The following is a 27,873-nucleotide window of genomic DNA, read 5'->3' as shown; positions in this document are numbered from 1 at the left end:
ACTTACCATAAGGTTAGCATATGACATGTTTCATTTATTTCCTTTATTTTTATTGAACATGGAAGTAAAAAAACAAAACTCAGAACAAACTTTATTATAAATCACACACGATTACAAGGATAGATCACTAAGCAATCACTCGAAAAGAAAGGATCGAACTAAACTTTTATTCTTCTAAAGCAAAAGATAACTATGGATCGAACTAAGATAAGTAAAGGTAAAAGATAATGGAGGTGATACGATACCGGGGAACCTCCCCCAAGCTTGGCACAAGCCAAGGGAAGTGCCCATACCCAATACTCAAGTTTCCTTTGGTGATGAAGACGGAGGTGGTGGTGATGAAGTGGTAGCAATCTTATCCTCAGGTTTCCATGGTAGGGGCTCACCATCATAAGAGGAGGAGTGAGTCTCACGGGTCCTGCAACTGGCAGCCAAACTCATACCTTTAAACCTTTCCTCATATTCAAAGGCTTGGTTTTGGAGATCGTAGATCTGGCTTTGAAGAAAGTTGATTTGCTCATTGAAGGTGAAGACGATATCCTTCATGGACTTGCCATCCACCTTGAGATCACGGGTGTAATCCGCGATCATGAGGTGATTGGCATTGAGTCCACGTTCCACCATCCCCTTGCACTAGAAGACCTCCTGCTCCATAGCTTCAAGCCTGGCCTCCATGGTTCCCGTCCCTTTGGGACCTTGCACATCGCGGATGTGAAGCACCCCCTCACACATCTCGATAGCTTGAGGGTGATGCATCACCTCCCGCAAATATGGGTTGATGACGTTCTCAAAGAACTTGTCCTTGGAGGAGCAAAGCGGCCATGGTGAATTAGATCTGTCAGAAAACCGCAAGGAACAAAAACAGAAGATTTCTCCGTGATACGGTGGTCAATAGGTTCGGAGGGTATATAAATATTTTTTATCTTGGGAAACAAGAAAATGGAAGAAAAACGGAGTCCGGAAGGTACCCGTGGTGGGCACAACCCTCCTGGGTGCGTCTGGCAAGCCAGGCGCGCCTTGGTGTCTTGTGCCCACCAGGTTTACCTTCCTGGCTGTTTCTTATTCTCCTAATTTTTAATAAATTACAAAACTAACAAAAAATATTTTTGCGGATTTTTCGGAGTCCATTTACTTATCGTATCACGTACCTCCTCTTTTTTCACGATTCTGGAGTATTCCTGAAGGTTTCCTTTATGTGTTCTTCTGGTGTCATAGTTTGGATAATATTGCTTTCAACATTAATGGGCGTACCTGAGATATAATGTTTTATTCTTTGCCCATTGACAACCTTCGGGTTAGTACCTTTGACATTATTTATTTTGATGGCTCCAGATCGATAAACCTCCTCGATAACGTACGGTCCTTCCCATTTGGAGAGAAGTTTTCCTACAAAGAATCTGAAACGAGAGTTGTACAAAAGAACATATTCTCCAACTTTAAACTCACGCTTTTGGATTCTCTTATAATGCCATCTTTTAACTTTTTCTTTAAATAACTTGGTATTTTCATGGGCTTGGTTCTCCACTCATCTACTGAGCTAATATTAAATAACCTCTTTTCACTGGCAAGTTTGAAATCCTAGTTGAGTTCTTTAATTGCCCCATATGCTTTGTGCTCTAACTCAAGAGGCAAATGACAAGCTTTTCCATAAACCATTTTATAAGGAGACATACCCTTAGGATTTTATATGTTGTTCTATAAGCCCAAAGTGCGTCATCTAATTTCTTAGACCAATTCTTTTGGAACCTATTGAAAATTTTTTGTAACATTAACTTTATTTCTCTATTGCTAAGTTCAACTTGACCACTAGACTGAGGATGATAGGCTGATGCAATTCTATGGTTGACATCATATTTAGCAAGCATTTTACGGAAAGCACCATGAATAAAATGTGAACCACCAATAGTCATTAAATATCTAGTGACTCCAAACCTTGGGAAAATGACTTTCTTAAGCATTTTAATAGAGGTGTTGTGATCAGCACTACTGGTTGGAATAGCTTCTACCCACTTGGTAACATAATCAATAGCAACCAAAATATGTGTATACCCATTAGAGGAAGGAAACGGTCCCATGTAATCAAAACCCCATACATTAAATGGTTCAACTACAAGAGAATAATTCATAGGCATTTCCTGACACTTACCAATATTACCAATTCTTTGACATTCATCACAAGATAAAACAAACTTACGGGCGTCCTTGAAGAGAGTAGGCCAATAAAAACCAGATTGCAATACCTTGTGAGCAGTTCTATCTCCCACATGATGCCCTCCATAAGCTTCAGAGTGACATTTATGTAGGATTTGTCCCTGTTCATGCTCAGGTACACAATGTCTAATAATACCATCTACTCCTTTATAAAGATGTGGATCATCCCAAAGTAATGTCTTAAATCATAGAAGTTTTTTTTCTTTTGTTGGTATGTGAAGCTAGGTGGTATATATTTAGCGACAATATAATTAGCACAGTCAGCATACTAAGGAGTGTTATGAGAAAGATTTATTGCATCTAATTGTTCATCAGGAAAACTATCATTAATAGGTTGTGGGTCATCAAGAATATTTTCTAGCCTAGACAAGTTATCAGCCACAGGGTTCTCAGCTCCCTTTCTATCAGTGATATGTAAGTCAAATTCTTGTGGCAAGAGAACCCACATAATGAGTCTAGGTTTAGCATCTTTCTTTTCCATAAGATATTTATAGCAGCATGATCAGTATGAACAGTAACTTTAGAATCAACAATGTAAGATCTAAATTTATCACAAGCAAACACCACTGCTAAAAATTCTTTTTTGGTAGTAGCATAATTGTGTTGGGCAATGTCTAGAGTTTTACTAGCATAATGAATAACATTTAGTTTGTTATCAACTCTTTATCCCCGAACAGCACCAACAACATAATCACTAGCATCACACATAATTTCAAAAGGCAAGTTCCAATCGGGTGATTGAACAACAGGTGCAGAAATTAAGGCTTTCTTAAGTGTTTCAAAGGCTTCTACACGGTTATTATCAAAAAGAAATGGAACATCCTTTTGTAAAAGATTTGTTAGAGGCCTAGAAATTTTAGAGAAGTCTTTAATAAACCTCCTATAGAAACCAGCATGACCAAGGAAACTACGAATACCTTTGATATCTTTAGGACATGGCATTTTCTCAATTGCATCAACTTTAGCTTTATCCACCTCAATACCCCGTTCAGAAATTTTATGTCCCAAGACAATACCTTCATTAACCATAAAGTGGCACTTCTCCCAATTCAAGACAAGATTAGTTTGCTCACATCTCTACAAAACTCGATCAAGGTTGCTTAAGCAATCATCAAAAGAAGTTCCACATATGGAAAAATCATCCATGAAAACCTCAACAATCTATTCACAAAAATCAGAGAATATAGCAGTTATACATCTTTGAAAGGTAGCTGGTGCATTACATAAACCAAAAGGCGTACGTCTATAACCATAAGTTCCAAAAGTACAAGTAAAGGTGGTTTTCTCTTGATCAAGTTGTGAAACAGGTATTTGAGAAAAAACCAGAATATCCATCAAGGAAGCAAAAGTGTGTGTGCTTAGATAGTCTTTCTAGCATTTAATCAATAAAAGGTAGAGGGTAATGATCTTTTCTAGTTGCTTTATTTAATTTTATAAAATAAATCACCATTCTATAACTAGTGGCAATTCTTTGTGGAATAAGTTCATTCTTATCATTAGGAACAACAGTAATACCTCCCTTTTTAGGGACACAATGAACGGGACTTACCCATCTACTATCAGCTATAGGATAGATTATACCTACTTCCAGAAGCTTCAGTATTTTTGTTCTTACCACTTCTTCATTTAGGATTTAAACGTCGTTGGCGATCAACAACGAGTTTAGCATCAGGTTCCATATTAATTTTATGCTGACAGAGAGTGGGACTAATGCCCTTTAAATCATCAAGAGTATATCCAATGGCATCTTGGTGCTTCTTCAGAACCTTCAATAATCTTTCTTCTTCATGTTCTGAAAGGTTAGCACTAATAATAATAGGATATATTTTTTCTCATCAAGATAAGCATATTTCAAAGTGTCTGGCAATTGTTTTAATTCAAACACGGGATCACTTTTAGGTGGAGGAGGACCTCCTAGAGTTTCAATAGGCAAATTGTGTTCAAGCAGACGTCGTTGTTCGAAGAAATTTTTTACCTATTTCATTTCTTTCATGCAGATGCATATCATTTTCATGGTATAGCAAATATTGTTCTAGTGGATTAGTAGGATGTTGGGAAATGTAACATGCAATTTCAAAAAAAATCCTACGCTCACGCAAGATCTATCTAGGATATGCATCGCAACAAGAGGGGAGAGTGTGTCCACATACCCTCATAGACTGAAAGCGGATGTTAACTTAATGCGGTTGATGTAGTCGAACGTCTTCTCGAATCAACTGATCAAGTACCGAACGTACGGCACCTCCGAGTTCTGCACACGTTCAGCTCGATAACGTCCCTCGAACTCTTGATCCAGTAGAGGCACGAAGGAGTTGGTGAGTTCCGTTAGCATGATGGCGTGATGAAGGTGTTGGTGAAGTGATCCGCGATGTGCTTCGCCTAAGCACTACGACAATATGACCGGAGGAGTAAATGGTGGAGGGGGCACCGCACACGGCTAAACAATTGATGTGCTTTGGGGTGTCCCCCCCCCCTCCTCCCCGCCCCCATATATAAAGGAGGAGGGGAGGAGGCCGGCCACAAGGGACGCGCCAAGGAGGGGGGAGTCCTACTAGGACTCGACTCCTAGCTAGTAGGATTCGCCCCCCCCCCTCTTTTTCCTTCACACGAAAGGGGGAAAGGGGAAGGGAGAGGGAAGAGGAGAAGAAAAGGGGGGAGCGCCCCCTCCCCTAGTCCAATTCGGACTCCCCATGGGAGGGAGGCGCGGCCACCCCTTGTGGGCTGCCTCCCCTCTCTCCTATGGCCCATGTAGGCCCAACAATTCCCAGGGGGGTTCCCATAACCTCCCAGTACTCCGAAAAATACATGAACCTTTCCGAAACCATTCTGGTGTCCGAATAGTATCATCCAATATATCAATCTTTACCTCTCGACCATTTCAAGACTCCTCGTCATGTCCGTGATCTCATCCGGGACTCTGAACAAACTTCGGTCACCAAAACACATAACTCATATAATACATATCGTCATCGAGCGTTAAGCGTGCGGAACCTATAGGTTCTAGAACTATGTGGACATGACCGAGACACCTCTCTGGTCAATAACCAATAGCGGAACATGGATGCTCATATTGGTTCTTACATATTCTACGAAGTTCTTTATCGGTCGAACCGAATGTCAACATATGTTATTCCCTTTGTCATTGGTATGTTACTTGCCCGAGATTTGATTGTCGGTATCTTCATACCTAGTTCAATCTCATTACCGGCAAGTCTCTTTACTCGTTCCGTAGACCATCATCCCGTAACTAACTCATTAGTCACATTGCTTGCAAGGCTTCATATGATGTGCATTACCGAGAGGGCCCAGAGATACCTCTCCGATACTCGGAGTGACAAATCCTAATCTCGATCTATGCCAACCCAACAAACACCTTCGGAGATACCTATAGAGCATCTTTATAATCACCCACTTACATTGTGACGTTTGATAGCACACAAGGCATTCCTCTGGTGTCCAGGAGTTGCATAATCTCATAGTCGGAGGAATATATATTTGACACGAAGAAAAGCAGTAGCAATAAAACTGAACGATCATTATGCTAAGCTAACAGATGGGTCTTGTCCATCACATCATTCAACTAATGATGTGATCCCGTTATCAAATGAAAACTCATGTCCATGGCTAGGAAACTTAACCATCTTTGATCAACGAGCTAGTCTAGTAGAGGCATACTAAGGACACTTAGTTTTGTCTATGTATTCACACATGTATCAAGTTTCCAGTTAATACAATTATAGCATGAATAATAAACAGTTATCATGAATAAGGAAATATAAAATAACTACTTTATTACTGCCTCTAGGGAATATTTCCATCATAGGAAGCACGGCAATAGAAGGAAGACCAATTATTTCATCCTTACTAGGCAAATCTTTCTTATGATGCTTTCTACTAAACTTGGAAAAATTAAACTCATGAGACTCATCACCAAAACTTACACCGACGGTTTGTTTCTTACAATGTATTTTAGCATTAACGATGTTCAAGAAAGGTCTACCAAAAATAATGGGACAAAGTCATCTTGTGGGGAACCAAGAACAAGAAAATGAGTAGGATATTTTTATTTTCCCACACAAGACTTCAACATCTCTAACAATCCCAAGTGGTGTGATCGTGTCTCTATTAGCAAGTTTAATAGTAACACCTATGTCTTCTATTTCATCGGGTGATATATCATTCATAATTTCTTGATATAAGGTAAAAGGAATAGCACTCATGCTAGCACCTAAGTCACATAAACCATGATAACAGTTATCTCCTATTTTGACCGAGAAAATAGGCATGCCAACAACGGGTTTGGCAATTCTAGCAGCTTCATCACAGAAGTAAATAGCATGCCCATCTATATTTTCTACCAGGAGATCTTTAACCATAGCAACACTAGGTTCTACCTTGATTTGTTCAGCAGGTTTGGGTGTTTTAATATAGCTTTTATTGACCACAGTTGAAACTCTAGCATGTTCCTTAATCCTAACAGGGAAAGGTGGTTTTTCAATATAAGCAGTAGGAACAACTGGGTCAACAATATAAATGATAGTTTCATCTTTAGCTAATAGCAGTTCTTTAATTTCCTATTTAATAGGTGCATGATATTTAAACCACTTCTCCTTAGGGAGGTCAACATGAGTAGCAAATGATTCACAAAAGGAGGCTACTATCTAAGAGTCAAGTCCATATTTAGTGCTAAACTTTTGAAAAGCATTGGTATTCATAAAAGATTTAACACAATCATACTTAAGCTTAATACCTGACTCCTTACCTTTATCGAGTTCCCAATCCTCAGAATTGTGTTTAATTCTTTCTAAAAGATCCCACCTGAATTCAATATTCTTCTTCATAAAGGAACCAGTACAAGAAGTATCAAGCATGGATTGATCATCACGAGAAAGCCGAGCATAAAAAATGGAACAATAATTTCTCTTGAGAGATCATGATTGGGGCATGAACATAACATTGACTTAAGCCTCCCCCAAGCTAGAGCGATACTTTTTCCTTCACGAGGCCAAAAATTATATATATAATTCTGATCATGATGAACTAGATGCATAGGATAAAAAAATTGGTGAAATTCCAATTTCAACCGATTCCAATTCCAAGATCCAATATCATCGCATAGCCTATACCATGCCAATGCTTTTACCTTCAAAGATAAAAGGAAAACCTTCTTCTTAGCTTCATCTCCGGGTAAACCTGCAAGCTTAAATAATCCACAAATTTCATCCACATATGTCAAGTGCATATCAGGATGTTCGGTTCAATCTCCTACTAAGGATTAGCTAGCAGTTGTTCTATCATACCCGAAGGAATTTCATAACCAATATTTTCAGTAGGTGCAGAAGCTTGAGGGGTAACTAATTTTGGTTCCAGTCGAGGTGAAGATACCCCGAACAAACCCCTCAAAGGATTGTTCTCCATAGTAACAAGTTACAATAAATTTCAGCACGTAGTAATAATTTTTCCTTACCGATTTCCACTTACCAAGAGTGCTTCACTCCCCTGCAATGGCGTCAGAAAAGATCCTTGATGACCCACAAGTATAGGGAATCAATCGTAGTCCTTTCGATAAGTAAGAGTGTCAAACCCAATGAGGAGCAGAAGGAAATGACAAGTAGTTTTCAGTAAGGTATTCTCTACAAGCACTGAAATTATAAGTAATGAGTAGTTTGGTAGCAAGATAATTTGTAACGAGAAAGTAACGGTAATAGTAAGAAAAGTGCAGCAAGGTAGCCCGATCCTTTTGATGCAAAGGATAGGCCAAAACGGTCTCTTATGATAAGCAAAGCGTTCTTAGGGTACACGGGAATTTCATCTAGTCACTTCCATCATGTTGGTTTGATTTGTGTTCGCTACTTTCATAATTTGATATGTGGGTAGACCGGTGCTTAGGTATTGTTCTTACTTGAACAAACCTCATACTTATGATTAACCCCCTCGCAAGCATCCGCAACTATGAGAAAAGTATTAAGAATAAATCTAACCATAGCATTAAACTTTTGCATCCAAATCAGCCCCTTACGAAGTAGCACATAAACTAGGGTTTAAGCTTCTGTCACTCTCGCAACCCATCATATAATAACTACTCCACAATGCATTCCCTTAGGCCCTAATAAGGTGAAGTGCCATGTAGTCAACTTTCACATGACGCCACTAAGGGAATCACAACATACGTACCATCAAAATATCGAACACATATCAAGTTCACATGATTACTTGCAACAAGATTTCTCCCGTGACCTCAAGAACCAAAGTAACTACTCACAAATGATAATCACTCTCATGATTAGAGGGTTATTAAATAGCGTAATGGATCAAAACATATAATCTTCCACCAAATAAACCATATAGTAATCAACTACAAGATGTAATCAAAACTACTAGTCACCCACAAGCACCAATCTAAGGTTCCGGTACAAAGATTGAACACAAGGTATGAACTAAGGTTTGAGATGAGATGGTGCTGCTGAATATGTTAATGGAGATTTCCCTCCCCTAGATGGGGGAGTTGTTGGTGATGATGATGACGATGATTTCCCCCTCCGGGAGGGAAGTTCCCCCGGCGGAGTCACTTTGCCGGAGGACAAAAGTGCACCTGCCCAAGTTCCGCCTCGAGACAGCGACGCTTTGTCCCAAAAGTCCTCTCCTAATTTTTTCTAGGTCAAAATGACTTATATACTAGAAGATAGGCACCGGAGGTGGGCCGAGGAGGGCACAACCCAATAGAGCGCGCCTAGTCTCCCTGGCGCGACCAGGTGGGTTGTGCCCACCTGGTGGGCCCCCTCTGGTGGTTATTTTCTCCAATAATTCTTATTTATTCCATAAAAAATCTCGTGAAGTTTCAGCTCATTTAGAGTTGTGCAGAATAGGTGGCCTGACGTAGCTTTTTCAGGTCCAGAATTCCAGCTACTAGTATTCTCCCACTTTGTGTGAACCTTGCATATTATGAGACAAAAGGCATTAGAATTACTCCAAAAAGCATTACTATGCAAATGGATGTATCAATTAGATATCAAAACAAAGTAATACACGCATGCTCCTAGGGGGGTAGATTGGTACGAAAAGACCATCTCTCGTCCCCGGCCGCCACTCATAAGGAAGACAATCAATAAATAAATCATGTTCGGACTTCATCACATGCCGGTTCACCATACGTGCATGCTATAGGAATCACAAACTTTAACACAAGTATTTCTACCAACCGACAACTACTCACTAGCATGACTCTAATATCACCATCTTTATATCTCAAAACAATCATAAGGAATCAAACTTCTCATAGTATTCAATGCACTTGCGGCCGCAAGGGCTGGCGCCAGCCCTTGCGGCCCTCCTCTCTCTCCACTAAGGCCCATGAGGGCCCATTAGTTCCCCCGGGGATTCCAGTAATCCCTCCGGCACTACATTTTTACCTGAAACCACTCGGAACACTTCTGGTGTCTGAATAACATAGTCCAATATATCAATATTTATGTCTCGACCATTTCAAGACTCCTCGTCATGTCCGTGATCTCATCCGAGACTCTGAACAAACTTCGGTCATCAAAACACATAACTCATAATACAAATCGTCATCGAACATTAAGCGTGCGGACCGTATGGGTTCGAGAACTATGTAGACATGATCGAGACACGTCTCCGATCAATAACCAATAGTGGAACCTGGATTCTCATATTGGCTCCTACATATTCTACGAAGATCTTTATCGGTCAAATCGCATAACAACATACGTTGTTCCCTTTGTCATCGGTATGTTACTTGCTCGAGATTCGATCATCGATATCATCATACCTAGTTCAATCTCGTTACCGACAAGTCTCTTTACTCATTCTGTAATGCTTCATCCCGCAACTAACTCATTAGTCACATTGCTTGCAAGGCTTTATAGTGATGAGCATTACCGAGAGGGCCCAGAGATACCTCTCCGAAACACAGAGTGACAAATCCTAATGTCGATCTATGCCAACCCAACAAACACCTTCGGAGACACCTGTAGAGCATCTTTATAATCCCGCATTTACATTGTGACGTTTGATAGCACACAATGTGTTCCTCCGATATTCAGGAGTTGCATAATCTCATAGTCTGAGGAACATGTATAAGTCATGAAGAAAGCAGTAGCAATGAAACTCTAACGATCATAATGTTAAGCTAACGGATGGGTTATGTCCATCACATCATTCTCCTAATGACGTGATCCCATTCATCAAATGACAATACATGTCTACGGTAAGGAAACATAACCATCTTTGATCAACGAGCTACTCAAGTACAGGCATACAAGGGACACTATGTTTTGTCTATGTATTCACACATGTACTAAGTTTCCGGTTAATACAATTCTAGCATGAATAATAAACATTTATCATGAAATAAGGAAATAAATAATAACTTTATTATTGCCTCTAGGACATATTTCCTTCAGTCTCCCACTTGCACTAGAGTCAATAATCTTGATTACAAAGTAATGATTCTAACACACATGGAGTTTTGGTGCTGATCATGTTTTGCTCATGGAAGAGGCTTAGTCAACGGTCTGCAACATTCAGATCCGTATGTATCTTGCAAATCTCTATGTCTCCCTCTGACACATGATGACGGATGGAATTGAAGTGTCTCTTGATGTGCTTGGTTCTTTTGTGAAATCTGGATTCCTTCGCCAAGGCAATTGCACCAGTATTGTCACAAAAGACTTTCATTGTACCCGATGCACTAGGTATCACACCTAGATCATATATGAACTCCTTCATAGAGACTCCTTCATTTGCTACTTCCAAAGCAGCTATGTACTCCGCTTCACACGTAGATCCCACCATGACGCTTTGCTTGGAATTGCACCAACTGACAGCTCCACCATTCAATAAAATACGTATCCGGATTGTGACTTAGAGTCATCTGAATCAGTGTCAAAGCTTGCATCGACGTAACCGTTTATGACGAGCTCTTTGTCACCTCCATAAACAAGAAACATATCCTCAGTCCTTTTCAGGTATTTCAGGATGTTCTTGACCGTTGTCCAGTGCCCCACTCCGGGATTACTTTGGTACCTCCCTGCTATACTTATAGAAAAGCACACATCAGGTCTGGTACACAGCATTGCATACATGATAGAACCTATGGCTGAAGCATAGGGAATGACTTTCATTTTCTCTCTATCTTTTGCAGTGCTCAGGCATTGAGTTTGACCCAACTTCACACCTTGTAACACAGGCAAGAACCCTTTCTTTGACTGATCCATTTTGAACTTCTTCAAAACTTTATCAAGGTATGTGCTTTGTGAAAGTCCAATTAAGCGTCTTGATCTATCTCTATAGATCTTGATGCCCAATATGTAAGAAGCTTCACTGAGGTCTTTCATTGAAAAACTCTTATTCAAGTATCCCTTTATGTTGTCAACAAATTCTATATCATTTCCAATCAACAATTTGTCATCCACATATAATATTAGAAATGCTACAGAGCTCCCACTCACTTTCTTGTAAATACAGGCTTCTCCAAAAGTCTGTATAAAACTATATGCTTTGATCACACTATCAAAATGTTTATTCCAACTCCGAGAGGCTTGCACCAGTCCATAAATGGATCGCTGGAGCTTGCACACTTTGTTAGCACCCTTTGGATCGACAAAACCTTCCGGTTGCATCATATACAACTCTTCTTCCAGAAATCCATTCAGGAATGCAGTTTTTGACATCCATCTGCCAAATTTCATAATCATAAGATGCAGCAATTGCTAACATGATTCAGACAGACTTAATCATCGCTGTGAGTGAGAAAGTCTCATCGTAGTCAACTCCTTGAACTTGTCGAAAACCTTTCGCAACAAGTCGAGCTTTGTAGCTAGTAACATCACCGCTAGCGTCAATCTTCTTCTTGAAGATCCATTTATTTTCTATGGCTTGCCGATCATCGGGAAAATCCACCAAAGTCCACACTTTGTTCTCATACATGGATCCCGTCTCAGATTTCATGGCCTCAAACCATTTCACGGAATCTAGGCTCATCATCGCTTCCTCATAGTTCGTAGGTTCATCATGGTCTAGTAACATGACTTCCAGAATAGGATTACCGTACCACTCTGGTGCGGACTGTACTCTAGAAGACCTATGAGGTTCTGTAGTAACTTGATCTGAAGTTTCATGATCATCATCATTAGCTTCCTCACTAATTGGTGTAAGAATCACGGGAACTGATTTCTGTGATGAACTACTTTCCAATTCGGGAGAAGGTATAATTACCTCATCAAGTTCTACTTTCCTCCAACTCACTTCTTTCGAGAGAAACTCCTTCTCTATAAAGGATCCATTTTTAGCAACGAATATCTTGCCTTCGGATTTGTGATAGAAGGTGTACCCAACAGTTTGGGTATCCTATGAAGACGCACTTCTCCGATTTGTGTTCGAGCTAATCAGGTTGAAACTTTTTCACATAAGCGTCGCAGCCCCAAACTTTAAGAAACGATAACTTTGGTTTCTTGCCAAACCAAAGTTCATAAGGCGTTGTCTCAATGGATTTTGATGGTGCCCTATTTAAAGTGAATGCAGCCGTCTCTAAAGCATGACCCCAAAACAATAGCGGTAAATCAGTAAGAGACATCATAGATTGCACCATATCCATAAATTACGGTTACAACGTTCGGACACACCATTTCACTGTGGTGTTCTAGGTGGCGTAAGTTGTGAAACTATTCCACATTGTTTCAAATGAAGACCAAACTCGTAACTCAAATATTCACCTCCATGATCAGATCGTAGAAACTTTATTTTCTTGTTACGATGATTTTCCACTTCACTCTAAAATTCTTTGAACTTTTCAAACATTTCAGACTTGTGCTTCATTAAGTAGATATACCCATATCTGCTCAAATCATCTGTGAAGGTAAGAAAATAACAATACCCGCCATGAGCCTCAACACTCATTGGACTGCATACATCGGTATGTGTTATTTCCAATAAGTCAGTAGCTCGTTCCGTTGTTTCGGAGAACGGAGTTTTAGTCATCTTGCCCATGAGGCACGGTTCACAAGCACCTAGTGATTCATAATCAAGTGATTCCAAAATCCCATCAGCATGGAGTTTCTTCATGCGCTTCACACCGATATGACCTAAACGGCAGTGCCACAAATAAGTTGCACTATCATTATCAACTTTGCATCTTTTGGCTTCAATATTATGAACATGTGTATCATCACAATCGAGATTCAACAAATAGACCACTTAGCAAGGGTGCATGACCATAAAAGATATTATTCATATAAATAGAACAACCATTATTCATTGATTTAAATGAATAACCGTCTCGCATCAAACAAGATCTAGATATAATGTTCATGCTCAACGCTGGCACCAAATAAGAATTATTCAGGTCTAAAACTAATGCCGAAGGTAGATGTAGAGGTAGTGTGCCAATGGCGATCACATCGACCTTGGAACCATTTCCCACGTTCATTGTCACCTCGTCCTTAGCCAATCTTCGTTTAATCCGTAGCCCCTGTTTCGAGTTGCAAATATGAGCAACAAAACCAGTATCAAATACCCAGGCGCTACTACGAGCATTAGTAAGGTACACATCAATAACATGTATATCAAATATACCTTTCACTTTGCCATCCTTCTTATCCGCCAAATACTTGGGGCATTTCCGCTTCCAGTGACCAGTCCCTTTGCAGTAGAAGCACTCAGTTTCAGGCTTAGGTCCAGACTTGGGTTTCTTCTCCTGAGCAGCAACTTTCTTGTCGTTCTTCTTGAAGTTCCCTTTCTTCCCTTTGCCCTTTTTCTTGAAACTAGTGGTCTTGTTGACCATCAACACTTGATGCTCCTTTTTGATTTTTACCTCCACAGCTTTTAGCATTGCGAAGAGCTCGGGAATTGTCTTGTTCATCCCTTGCATATTATAGTTCATCACGAAGCCTTTATAGCTTGGTGGCAGTGATTGAAGAACTCTGTCAATGACATTATCATTAGGAAGATTAACTCCCAGCTGAGTCAAGTGGTTATGATACCCAGACATTTTGAGTATATGTTCACTGACAGAACTATTCTCCTCCATCTTGCAGCTATAGAACTTGTTGGATACTTCATATCTCTCAACTCGGGCATTTGCTTGAAATATTAACTTCAACTCTTGGAACATCTCATATGCTACATGATGTTCAAAATGTCTTTGAATCCCCGATTCTAAGCCGTAAAGCATGGCACACTGAACTATCGAGTAGTCATCAGCTTTGCTTTGCCAGACGTTCTTAACGTCATCAGTAGCGTCTGCAGCAGGCCTAGCACCTAGCGGTGCTTCTAGGACATAATTCTTCTGTGCGGCAATGAGGATAATCCTCAAGTTACGGACCCAGTCCGTGTAATTGCTACCATCATCTTTCAACCTAGCTTTCTCTAGGAACACGTTAAAATTCAAAGGAACGATAGCATGGGACATTGATCTACAATAACATAGACATGCAAAATAACTATAAGGACTAAGTTCATGATAAATTAAAGTTCAATTAATCATATTACTTAAGAACTCGCACTTAGATAGACATCCCTCTAGTCATCTAAATGATCACGTGATCCAAATCAACTAAACCATGTCTGATCATCATGTGAGATGGAGTAGTTTTCAATGGTGAACATCACTATGTTGATCATATCTACTATATGATTCACGTTCGACCTTTCGGCCTCAGTGTTCCGAGGCCATATCTGCATATGCTAGGCTCGTCAAGTTTAACCCGAGTATTCTACGTGTGCAAAACTGGCTTTGCACCCATTCTATGTGAACATAGAGCTTATCACACCCGATCATCCTGTGGTGTCTCGACACGACGAACTGTAGCAACAGTGCATACTCAGGGAGAACACTTATACCTTGAATTTAGTAAGGGATCATCTTCTAATGTTGTCGCCGTACTAAGCAAAATAAGATACATAAAAGATAAACATCACATGCAATCAAAATATGTGACATGATATGCCCATCATCATCTCGTGCTCATGATCTCCATCACCGAAGCATCGCCATGATCTCCATCGTCACCGGCGTGACACCTTGATCTCCATCGTAGCATCGTTGTCGTCTCGCTAACTATTGCTTCTACGACTATTGCTACCGCTTAGTGATAAAGTAAAACAATTACATGGCGATTGCATTATTGCATACAATAAAGCGACAACCATATGGCTCCTGCCAGTTGTCGATAACTCTGTTACAAAACATGATCATCTCATACAACAATTTATATCACGTCATGTCTTGACCATATCACATCACAACAAGCCCTCCAAAAACAAGTTAGACGTCCTCTACTTTGTTGTTTCAAGTTTTACGTGGCTGCTATGGGCTTCTAGCAAGAACTGTTCTTACCTATGCATCAAAACCACAATAATTTTTCGTCAAGTGTGCTGTTTTAACCTTCAACAAGGACTGGTCGTAGTCAAACTCGATTCAACTAAAGTTGGAGAAACAGACACCTGCCATCCACCTATGTGGAAAAGCACATCGGTAGAACCAGTCTCATGAACACGGTCATGTAATATCAGTCCGGGCCGCTTCATCCAACAATACCGCTGAATCAAAGTAAGATGTTGGTGGTAAGCAATATGACTATTATCGCCCACAACTCTTTGTGTTCTACTCGTGCATAAAACATCTATGCATAAACCTGGCTCTAATACTACTGTTGGGGAACACAGTAATTTCAAAAAAAATCCTATGAACACGCAAGATCTATCTAGGAGATGCATAGCAACGAGACGGGACAGTGTGTCCACATACCCTTGTAGACCAAAAGTGAAAGCATTTAATAACGTGGTTGATGTAGTCGAACATCTTCGTGATCCAACTGATCCAAGTACCGAACGTACGACACCTCCATGTTCAGCACACGTTCAGCTCGATGACGTCCCTCGTGCTCTTGATCCAGTTGAGGACGAGGGTGAGTTCCGTCAGCACGATGGTGTGGTGACGGTGATGATGATGTTACCGATGTAGGGCTTCGCCTAAGCACTACGGCGATATGATCGAGGTGTGTAACTGTGGAGGGGGCACCGCACATGGCTAAGGCAAAACTTGGTGTGTTCTAGGGTGCCCCCTTGCCCCCGTATATAAGGGAGGGAGGGGGAGGCCGTCCGGCCCCAGGGGGCGCGCCAAGGAGAGGGAGTCCTACTAGGACTTCCTAGTCCTAGTAGGATTCCTATACAAGGAAGAGAGGGTGAAGGAAGGAGAGGGAGAGGGAGTAGGAAAGGGGGGGGCGCCCCCTTCCCCTAGTCCAATTCAGACTGCTAAGGGGGGAGGGCACGGCCAGGCCTTGCGGCCCTCCTCTCTCTCCACTAAGGCCCATGAGGGCCCATTAGTTCCCCCGGGGATTCCAGTAATCCCTCCGGCACTACATTTTTACCTGAAACCACTCGGAACACTTCTGGTGTCTGAATAACATAGTCCAATATATCAATATTTATGTCTCGACCATTTCAAGACTCCTCGTCATGTCCGTGATCTCATCCGAGACTCTGAACAAACTTCGGTCATCAAAACACATAACTCATAATACAAATCGTCATCGAACATTAAGCGTGCGGACCGTATGGGTTCGAGAACTATGTAGACATGATCGAGACACGTCTCCGATCAATAACCAATAGTGGAACCTGGATTCTCATATTGGCTCCTACATATTCTACGAAGATCTTTATCGGTCAAATCGCATAACAACATACGTTGTTCCCTTTGTCATCGGTATGTTACTTGCTCGAGATTCGATCATCAGTATCATCATACCTAGTTCAATCTCGTTACCGGCAAGTCTCTTTACTCGTTCTGTAATGCTTCATCTCGCAACTTAACTCATTAGTCACATTGCTTGCAAGGCTTTATAGTGATGAGCATTACCGAGAGGGCCCAGAGATACCTCTCCGAAACACGGAGTGACAAATCCTAATCTCGATCTATGCCAACCCAACAAACACCTTCGGAGACACCTATAGAGCATATTTATAATCACCCATTTACTTTGTGACATTTGATATCACACAAGGTGTTCCTCCGGTATTCAGGAGTTGCATAATCTCATAGCCTGAGGAACATGTATAAGTCATGAAGAAAGCAGTAGCAATGAAACTGTAACGATCATAATGCTAAGCTAACGGATGGGTCATCTCCATCACATCATTCTCCTAATGATGTGATCCAGTTCATCAAATGACAACACATGTCTATGGTTAGGAAACATAACCATCTTTGATCAACGAGCTAGTCAAGTAGAGGCATACTAGGGACACTATGTTTTGTCTATGTATTCACACATGTACTAAGTTTCCGGTTAATACAATTCTAGCATGAATAATAAACATTTATCATGAAATAAGGAAATAAACAATAACTTTATTATTGCCTTTAGGGCATATTTTCTTCAAATACAAATACATGCCTCGCTACCCCTACTTTGTCACTGGGTGAGGACACCGCAAGATTGAACCCAAAACTAAGCACCTCTCCCAGAAATACCAATTTAGTTGGCCAAACCAAACCGATAATTTGAAGAGAAATACAAAGGTATGAAATCATGCATATAAGAATTGAAAGAAGATTCAAATAATATTCATAGATAATCTGATCGTAAATCCACAGTTCGTTGGATCTGAACAAACACACCGCAGAAGAATATTACATCGTATAGAACTCCAAGAACATCGAGGAGAACATGGTATTGAAGATCATAGAGAGAGAAGAAGCCATCTAGATACTAGCTATGTACCCGTAGGTCTGAGGTAAACTACTCACGCTTCATCGGAAGGGCAATAGGGTTCATGTAGATGCCCTCTGTGATCGAATCCCCCTCCAGCAGATCACCGGAAAAGGCCCCAAGATGGGATCTCACGGGAACGGAGGCTTGCGGCGGCGGCGGAAAAGTATTTTTGTGCACGCTTCTGGTGGTTTGGGAATATTTGGGAATTTATAGGCCGAAGAATAGGGTTAGAGGAGCTCCGAGGGACCCACAAGGTAGGGGGGCGCCCCCCTGTGGCGCGCCCTGCACCCTTGTCGTTGCTTCGGGACTCCTTTTCCTTGGTCTCGAAGTCCTACGTGTGTCTTCCGGTTCAAGAAAAATCATCGTAAAGTTTTACTCCGTTTGGACTCCATTTGATATTCCTTTTCTGCGAAACTATCAAAAACTAGGAAAAAACAGAAACTAGCACTAGGCTCTGCGTTAATAAGTTAGTCCCAAAAATAATATAAAATAGAATATTAATGCATATAAAACATCCAAAATAGATAATATAATAGCATGGAACAATCAAAAGTTATAGATACGTTGGAGACGTATCAATGATTTGATCTATCCACAAATATTATTAGAGTTTCCTCTGAATTATTTTATGCATGATTGTTATAGCCTCATATTTCTTCTCTGATTTATTGGTTTGATTTGGCCAACTAGATTGATTCATCTTGCCATGGAAAGAGGTGCTTTGTAATGGGTTTGATCTTGCAGTGCTCAATCTCAGTGATAGAAAGAGACATGACACGCATGTATCGTTGCTATTAAGGGTAATAAGATGGGATTTATTTCATACATGAGTTTATTTTTTCTACATCATGTCATCTTGCTTAAATCATTACTCCATTTTTCAATGAACTTAATACACTAGATGCATGCTGGATAGTGGTTGATGTGTGGAGTAATAGTAGTAGATGTAGAATCGTTTCGGTCTACTAATCTTGGACGTGATGCATATATACATGATCATTGCCTTGGATATCGTCATAATTATTTGTTTTTCTATCAATTGCCCAACAGTAATTTGTTTACCCACTGTATGCTATTTTCTCGAGAGAAGCCTTTAGTGAAAACAATGGCCCCCGGGTCTATTTTCTATCATATATTAAAACCAAAAATACCTTGTTGCGATTTTATTTTTTGTGTGTTTTAGTTAGATATATTTATCAAATCCTATACAATTTAATCTATCTCAATACCGTTGAGGGATTGACAACCCCTCTATGCGTTGGGTTGCAAGTATTTGTTATTTGTGTGTAGGTGTTGTTTACATAGTGTTGCTTGGTTCTCCTACTAGATTGATAACCTTGGTTTCATAACTGATGGAAATACTTATCTCTATTGTACTCCATCATCCCCTCCTCTTTGGGGAAATCCCAACGCAACTCACAAGTAGCAAAGACTCAAGCGTCTAAGCTTATGGATGCCTTGGATGGCATCCCCTCTTTCGTCTTCAAAATTATAGTTACATCTTACTTGGAGATATATTTTTATTCTTCACACGAATATGTTTTGCTTGGAGAGTCATTTGTTTTACTTTGTTTTTTACTGATCTTTACAATCATTGTTTCCTTATCATACCTACTATAAGAGACACACATTCATCTTATATTTAACGAGTGCTCATTCGTTCTTCACTTATATCTTTTTGAGTTGAGGCAATTGCTCTTGTACTTCACTTATATTTGATTGAGCATGGTGATATGTTTTGTAGAAATTATTTACACTCTCTTGCTTCACTTAAATCTTTTTAATAGTTGAATAGGAAGTGGTAATTTGCATGAATTATATGGTTGGTCCAAAGATAATAGTTATATAATGGTGATATAATAAAATCTTGCATGGACTTGTAGATCATTGAATATGACAAGTTTGATTCCTTGCAATAGTTTTTGCAATATTGAGGTAGTAATATTTGAGAATGTTGGTAAGTGATTAACGCTAAGTATTAATATTGCTTTTAAGGTTTGTGAGTCTTTACTCATGAAAGTGGTAGCCGCTGGGATTAGCAAGGAAGTCGGAGTATGATTTATCTTTGACTGATGACCTTTGTGTATTCAGATTGGGGTGTGCCATGCTTAATTCCTACCAACCTCCCCTAGGAGCGTGCAAGTTATGCTTTGCTTCGAGGGCTACTAAAACTTTTGTAATAAGTATTTGAGTTCTTTATGATTAATGTGAGTTTTTTTGACTATAAACACTTCCACCTATCCATATTTTGATAGCCTCCCCAGTACCGTGCGTTGCCCACTCTCACCTTGAGATATGGTGCAAACTTCGCAGGTGCATCCAACTATGTGAGATGATACACTCTCTCACACATAAGCCTCATCATATCTTCCGCGAAATAGCCACCATACTTACCTATTATGACATTTCCGTAGTCATTCCACATGCAACTACCATTGTAACTATTCATTTGCATGACTTGAGCATTCATTGTCCTTATGCTTTGCATGATCATATAAAGTTGCCATGATGTTTGTGGCAAAGCCACCAATCATCATTATAATACATGTTACGCTAGATCATTCCATATCCTGGTACACTACGAGATGCATTCATATACAGTCATCATATTGTTTATGTTTCGAGTTGTAAGAAAATAAAATGTGATGGATTATTAGAGTGTGCCCATACCCATGAGGATATGAATTGGAGGAGACTTACGGTTCCTCGAAAAAGAGGGGATGAGGTATGTGAGGCCAATCAAAAAAATGAGAGAAAAAGAGAGGGGAGCACATTACTATCCTTTTACCACACTTGTGCTTCAAAATAGCACCATGTATTTCATATAAACAATCTTCATGATCTTCATTTTCATATGCTAGTGGGATTTTACATTATCAGAACTTGACTTGCATATTCTGATGACGAGCTTCCTCAAAATGCTCGAGGTCTTCATGATCAAGTAAGTTGGATGCACACCCACTTAGTTACATATAGAGAGAGCTTTCATACAGTTATATCTCTGCATCCATTGCATGGCAATCCCTACCCCTCGCATTAACACCAATTGTAAAGCATGTCCATTTCCTAACGATCAAGCCACGTTGATGTGAGACTTTCTTACACCTTTTTGTCTTACCTTATAAACCCCCATCATTATTCTCTTTGCCATCCAAAGTGCTAAGTCCTTGACTCATGCTCAAGTATTGCGTGAAAGTTGAAATAACTGAAGCGAGAAAAATATGATTTAATTGCTTGGTTTGGCATCGGGGTTGTTCATGATTTGATATATTTATGCTAGGAAGACTGAGCGTGCCATGTTTATCATGATGAAGTGTGTATGGATCATGTTCTTAGCATCTTTATTTTGAAAGGCAATAATTTTTTTACTTGCATGGTTATGTATTATTATTCCAATGTCAAATTGATAGTCTATTGCCTTAAATCATTCGTATCCCAGTATTCATACCATGATTACATCATTTGATCAAGGACATGTTAGGTAGCATTCAACATCAAAAATTCTTTTGTTTTTATCATTTACCTACTCGAGGACGAGCAGGAATTAAACATGGGGATGATACGTCTCCAACGTATCTATAATTTTTTATTGTTAAATGCTATTTTATTATCACTTTTGTATGCTTTATATATCCTTTTACATTATTTTTCTAGACTAACCTATTCACTTAGTGCCTAGTGCCAGTTCCTGTTTTTTTTGCATGTTTTTCTATTTCACAGAAAATCAATACCTATGAAGGTTCAAACATGAGGAACATAAGAGACTCTAGAAGTTTTGGGAGGTGGCCAGTAGACCCGCGAGGGGGCCACAAGCAAGGGGCGTTCCCTGGGTGGTAGGGCACGCCACCCAGACTTGTGGGTCCCTTGCTGCTCAATCTGGCCTAATTTCTGGCCTATAAATGCACATATATTGCAAAACCCTCGGAGCGAGACGAGAAACATTTTTATCACCGTCGCAAGCCTCTGTTCCAAAGCGATCCCATATGGAGCCCTATTTTGGCACTCTGCAGGAGGGAGGAATCATTGGGGAGGCCATCTTCATCAATCTTGTTGCCTCCATGATAATGTGTGAGTAGTTTTTTTAGGACCTACGGGTCCATAGTAGTAGCTAGATGGCTCTCTCTCTCTCTCTCTCTCTCTCTCCTTATCTCCCTCGTTTAACCTTCAATAAATGATCTCTTCGGAGATTTATCTGATGTAGTTCTTGTGGTGTGTTTGTTGGTATCCGATGAATTGTGGATTTATGATCAATTTTTTCATTGAATTTATATGAATCTTTTGAAGTTTTTTGTTGTGTAATTTTAGAGCTTTGTATGCTTTTCGGTTTATGAGTCTTCTCCAGCCAATAAAATTGTAGTGATCTTGTCATGTGATAAGAGGAACGAAGGCATATATTGTGTTGTTGTCACTAAGGATAAGATGATGGGTTTAGTCTTATTGCTAGGTTTTCTTCTGTCTACATTATGTCATCTTGCTTATTGCGTTATTTTGTTTCTTTGTAACTTAATGCTTTGAGATGCATCCTTGATAGCGATCTTGGGGTGGAGTAATAGTTGTAGACATCAGTAAGTTTAACGGTCTACTTATCATAGACGTAATGCTCAGGTGAGATTATGCCACGAATGATCATAGTTATAATTTGCGCTATTCTGTCAATGGTCCAATTGCCCAGCAATAATTTGTCTACCATGCCACTACATGCTTTTGAGAAGATGCTACCAGTGAACCTATGGTCATGGGTGTATTTTCCATCAATACAAAAAAAATCCTACCATTGCTCTTTTTGCTTTTTTACTTTCTTGCCGCTTTTCCCTATCACTATTTGCTTTTAATCTTGTAACTAGCAAGAGTTTGCTGAAAAACGTCTCGCTCTATCGTCAGTCAGGTAAGGGCATCTCTAAGGCGGACCCTCAAACCTCCCGCATGCGTTCGGACCATGTTGTCCAGGCGCAGTTTGCCATCCAATGCGGTCCTGTATCGGTCCGCAGAGCGGTCTGGGCCATGTTTTTCCGGCAAGCTGAAATTAAACCAGGGGGAGGGTTGCGGGAGCCTGGACATCCATCTGGCCAATCAAAAGGCACCACGTACCGTCTCTACTCTGCGTTCGCTCATAATGGCTAGCATTTGGCGGAAGACTTTGTGCTAATTGCATTACATTTGGCGGAAGGTAGTGTGGAAGACGTGTGTGCATTTGGCGAAAGGTGCTAATTATGCTTGATTAGGCGGTCATTGCTAGATTAAGTGGGGCTTAGTAGCTTCATTTGGAGGAAGCTAGCTTTCCACCAAATGCTTATGAGTAGCATTTGGCGGAAACTAGTAGCTTAGCTATTATTTTTTAAGGCGAACATTTGTTGTATGTGGTTGGATGGACGGCTCCTATATTCTTATCTAGATATCACCCCGGTCAGATTTTAAGGAAAATATCGTGTCCTTTTTGCAGTTCGGCGTTGAAGTCCCTTCTTTTAACTTGGAATCCAATAACTCCCGAACATTCGGGATTTGAGCAGTTCGTCCCGAACGTTTTGACATGGCAACTTTAGTTCGTAGGGGATGGCAACTTTTAGTTGATAAGGGATGGCAACTTTGTCCTTTTTCGTTTTTTCATCAGAAAATTGCCATGTTTTCCTAATCTCACGCAAACTAAAGTTACCATCTAAAAGTGTTCGGTTTGTCATGCTTAACCTGATGTTTCACTATGTTTGTGGTCTATTTTTTTGTCCCAGTTTTTTTTGTTTCTTACTGATATGTTATTTATGGGAGTTTAGATGTGATATTTAAAAAAAATCTAGATGTGAATTAGACAAACTGAGAGGGAAAAACGTATCCAGGAGGGGGTGCACCACGAGTAGAGCCATCGGCCACGAAAGCGCAAACGTACTAGGGTTCTCACACGACACGCCTCAACGTTTCATCTTTCGTCACGCCGTGCCACCATCCATCGATCAATCAAAAAGCAAAGCTTATTAAAGCCTGCCCTTCCGTGGCCCGGACGTCGATGATCTGTGGGCAGTGGAGCGCGGCGACGGCGGCCGGCGGCGGCGGCAGCGCATGATAGCGTGGCAGTCAACTAGGCCGACATACCACACCCATACGCCGAGGCCAGGCACGGCAACGGGTCACGGGGAGCTCGCCGCGACAGGGACGTGACGTGTGTGGTGGTGGACGGCGCTCGCGTCGCTTTTTTTTTCCCGTTTGCCCCCTCCCTTCTCCGCTCTCCAGTTCCGAGCTCCCGCCCTCGCCGCTCGGGGAGCGGCAGAGAAATGCGACGGCGATGCCCCCCTTCCTCCCCTCGCTGCCCCTCCCAGCCCTAACCCTACCCCTACCCCTGCCCCCGCTCCTCACCGCCCCCGCTCCTCGCCGCCACCGCGTCTTCGCCGCCACCGCCGACGGGCCGCAGCCCTGCCGCGGCCGCGTCTGCGTCTGCGCCGCCTACATGCCCCCGCCGCGGCAGCCCTACCGCCGGCCCGCCCCCGCCCCGGCCCCGGCCCCGCGCCCGTCCAATGCGCCCGCGCCCGCGCCGCCGCAGCGCGGCCCTCGGGACCAGGAGGAGCTCGAGGCGGCGATCTACGACTTCATGCGCCGCTCCGACAAGCCCGGCGCGTTCCCCACCCGCGCCGAGCTCCTCGCCGCGGGGCGCGCCGACCTCGCCGCCGCCGTCGAGTCCAGCGGAGGCTGGCTCTCCCTCGGATGGTCCTGGTTCTCCGACGACGACGCGCGACGGCCGGCTGCGTCAACGGCCGGCCCCGGCGTGCACCCTGACTACCCGCCCGAGGCGGGTGCCTCTGGCCGAGCGCCGAATGCGACGGCGGATTCCGTAAGGTGGGTAACCGAGCCGCTCTGTAATGTAATGCGCCCCTCTGTTGATTGCTCTGCGACGACTTGCTGAATTCCGAGTGTTGCAGGGAGCAGCAGGAACCCACGCCGTCTGGGAGGCAGCCAGAGACGGAGGAGACACAGTGGGTGCCTGCTAAATCTCTTTGGAGTTATTTTGATGATTGATATGTTGGTTCCTTATTGATTTTGCTTGTTGCTCCTTAATCGATTGCAGGGAGGCAGGGTCTGGGGCAGGCCTGGAGGGGATGCTCACCAGGCTGCGGAGAGAGAGGGAGCGTGCGCGGCCACCGCCACGCAGCAAGAATCGAGCGGGAGGGCAAGGTCAAAATGGCGGTACGTGCATTTTCAACTCTCGGCGTTCTATCGAAACATATCTTCTTTGCAAACAGTTATATGTTTGTTGATAAGGTTTGCAACCAATGAAACTTTGCATAGCAAAGAGCTCATTGTTCCATATTGTTTAGTTACAGCCCGTGGAAGGCTTAAGACTCTGTTGGATAAAATTAATGCTAAGCTCATGCCGGGCAGGAAGGAAGTGCCGCCGCCGACAATAGTTCGTGCAAAAGCTGTCTTTCTCACAGGCCGGACTTCCCTTTCCCCCGGCATATATAACTTGCAGTGCAGTAGTTTAGCGCTTTCCATTTAAGGTTGCAAAGGGGACAAACGTACCGTTTTTTGTTCTATGTCGCTTTCTAAAAATAGAAGCGTGGCATTAGAACTTTATTTCTCATGATCCGACATATTTTTTGTCGTCGTGCTACTGCTTAATGTAAAGTTGTTTGCACCTGGACAGCACTGCAATTATTTGTGTAATTGTGAATCTACGTAAGACTACCACATTATTTTGTTTGTGCCTTTTAATCATAGTGGTAATATGTTCTATTACATACAACTGGTTTAGCTTTGTTATTACTCTGCCCATTTCAGCATTTGGTCCTTCCAAGCTAATGGCCTTTTTGTGTTAAATCTCTTACAATACATGGAGGATAATTCATTTTCCATTTCAAATATGCTCTGTTAATAGTTGCCCCTGAATTGAAGGGTCCATGCTCCCTAGATATACATGGTTGATTGAAGTTAGTAGACTGCGATTTGCAAATATATTTACTAATTAAGGACCGCTTTAAGATTGACCATGTGTTTAGGTATTTTACTGATTTAGTGCACAGGGATCATTTTCTCGGTACTCTATTAGTATCAACAGTAAAAAGTACACATTGCGAACTTTTGGCTGGAGACTCAGAGAGGAAAATTGAAAGAGTTCCACCTTATATAATAGAAAATAGCATTGGTTTGTTATTGATGGAATGGATAATTTTTGTTAGAGAGCTTCTGGGTAATTATGTATGTGAACCTTTATTCTGATGTACCAAATACTTAATTTGTAGCTAGTGTTTCTTCATTTGTATATTAATAATCATACTTCTGTGTTACATACATGCAGCTTTAATGAACCATAATGGAGCTCCTAGTCGAAGTCCAACTGATGGCATGTACACTCGAAGGATACCTGTGAATGGAAATATACATCGCTCTCATTCTCAAAATGGAATACCAGAGGACAACAAATCAAGTAGTTCAGCCAATGATGCATGGCGAACATGGTCTCTTGACAAGAGTCGGTTTTCTGATTTTGAAGGTTATATGATAACTTAACTTTCTTTTGTTGCGCATCATATCTGTTATGATTATTTCATAACATGTTTAATATGCTGACAGCCGCTGAGATCCATCCTTTGAGCAGAAAACCACCAAAACGTGCTGACCTGGACACTGTGTTGATAGAAGATGATGTTCCCGGACCATCTAATGGTGTGGTTATAAATGATTATCCTAGTGATCATGTAGACTCTGAAAGAGATGAGATACATGCACGTTTTCAAAATTTGGAATTCGATCTTGCAGATTCTCTTAAGACATTAAGATCAAGATTTGATGGAGTTTCGTCATATATGGTGTGTCTCGTATCATCTTCTTTACTTATCTATCTTTTGTTGTGAAATACTGGTGGGATACGTGATCTTGAGATTTTAGTGTGGTTTTGCATTCAGTTTTCTTCACTTATGCATTTGTAAAGTTGTTTATGCATTGTACTAGACATGGCTCTGCTGTTCCAAACAAAACACACCCGAAGATATGGTTCTGCTTGCTCTAATTTTCTCTTTATGCACTTAACACTGCCTGCATCATACCCTCGCCCATCACTAGAAAAGTGCCATCTTGGGATGCATGCAGTCAAATTTTTTGATTTTGACTAACACTGTAACAGTATCCTCATCAATATGCAGTCTGACATGAAAATTGTACGAGTTCATTTGCCAACGGAATAACTTCCATAAATTTTGATTTTATATCTGTAGATATTCACTGTATATCCCCTATCTTTTCTTGCAATGTTGTGATTTCGCAAGGCAAACAAATGATTATAGCTAATAATATTCCCTTGCAGTGCTGATTGCTGAATGTAGTTGTGTTCTCTACGAGGAAGTAGTTGGCTAGTCGCAATCTAAAAAGCACAGATACGGAGACATGGACACGTCGATACGCCTACGGGACACGGGATACGGCATTTTCCAAAAACAGCCATTCAGGGATACGGCGAGTATATATGGAAAAAATTAAAACATGCCATGTAATATAGAGTTAAAAACAAAAAAAATGAAGAGAAACTGAGATAAGATCAGAATACTGCCCCATTTCCATTTGTTGTATTGTTTTTCAAGTGCTTAATGATTGAATTAATTGATCCTCTAGACCCATGTCATTGCAACTTGCAAAATACATCAAATGCTAGTATTAGTCTGTTAGAGAGTAGAGACTGGAGAAGACATGCAACAAAGGATGCAGGTGTAACTTTCACCCTCACCCACGGACGTTGGCCACCGGCGGTGGTGCTCCCAGACACCATGCTCCCTAACGTCAAGCAACAATCAAAACAGCAGCACCAGGCACCAGCATGCAAGTGAGCAGCAGCTCAAGAGCAAGCAGCAACGGCATGGACGCATGGGGAAGCAAGCAGCAGACTCAACAGCAAGAAATCGAGCAAAGATATGAAGAGGTTGAGGCTGCTGGGGTTATCTGCTCGAGCGTGGTT

At 41.3% G+C, this 27,873-nt stretch overlaps 1 protein-coding gene across 1 annotated transcript in view; it reads left to right on the top strand.

Moving 5' to 3' along the window:
- The first annotated feature begins 24,126 nt into the window (after positions 1-24,126).
- LOC119294681 (protein FLOURY ENDOSPERM 6, chloroplastic-like) overlaps positions 24,127-27,873 on the top strand; it is a 6,915-nt gene continuing 3,168 nt past the window's right edge. Inside the window, exons 1-5 of the mRNA XM_037572921.1 lie at positions 24,127-24,764; positions 24,848-24,901; positions 24,994-25,112; positions 26,224-26,418; positions 26,499-26,734. Coding sequence (XP_037428818.1) covers positions 24,217-24,764; positions 24,848-24,901; positions 24,994-25,112; positions 26,224-26,418; positions 26,499-26,734 — 1,152 coding nt within the window. The 5' untranslated portion in view covers positions 24,127-24,216. The remainder of the gene's footprint in view (positions 24,765-24,847; positions 24,902-24,993; positions 25,113-26,223; positions 26,419-26,498; positions 26,735-27,873) is intronic.

The sequence above is a fragment of the Triticum dicoccoides genome, chromosome 4B (assembly GCF_002162155.2).
Source record: "Triticum dicoccoides isolate Atlit2015 ecotype Zavitan chromosome 4B, WEW_v2.0, whole genome shotgun sequence".
NCBI classification, from domain to species: domain Eukaryota; kingdom Viridiplantae; phylum Streptophyta; class Magnoliopsida; order Poales; family Poaceae; genus Triticum; species Triticum dicoccoides.
This window is presented reverse-complemented; position numbering and strand designations above follow the sequence as displayed.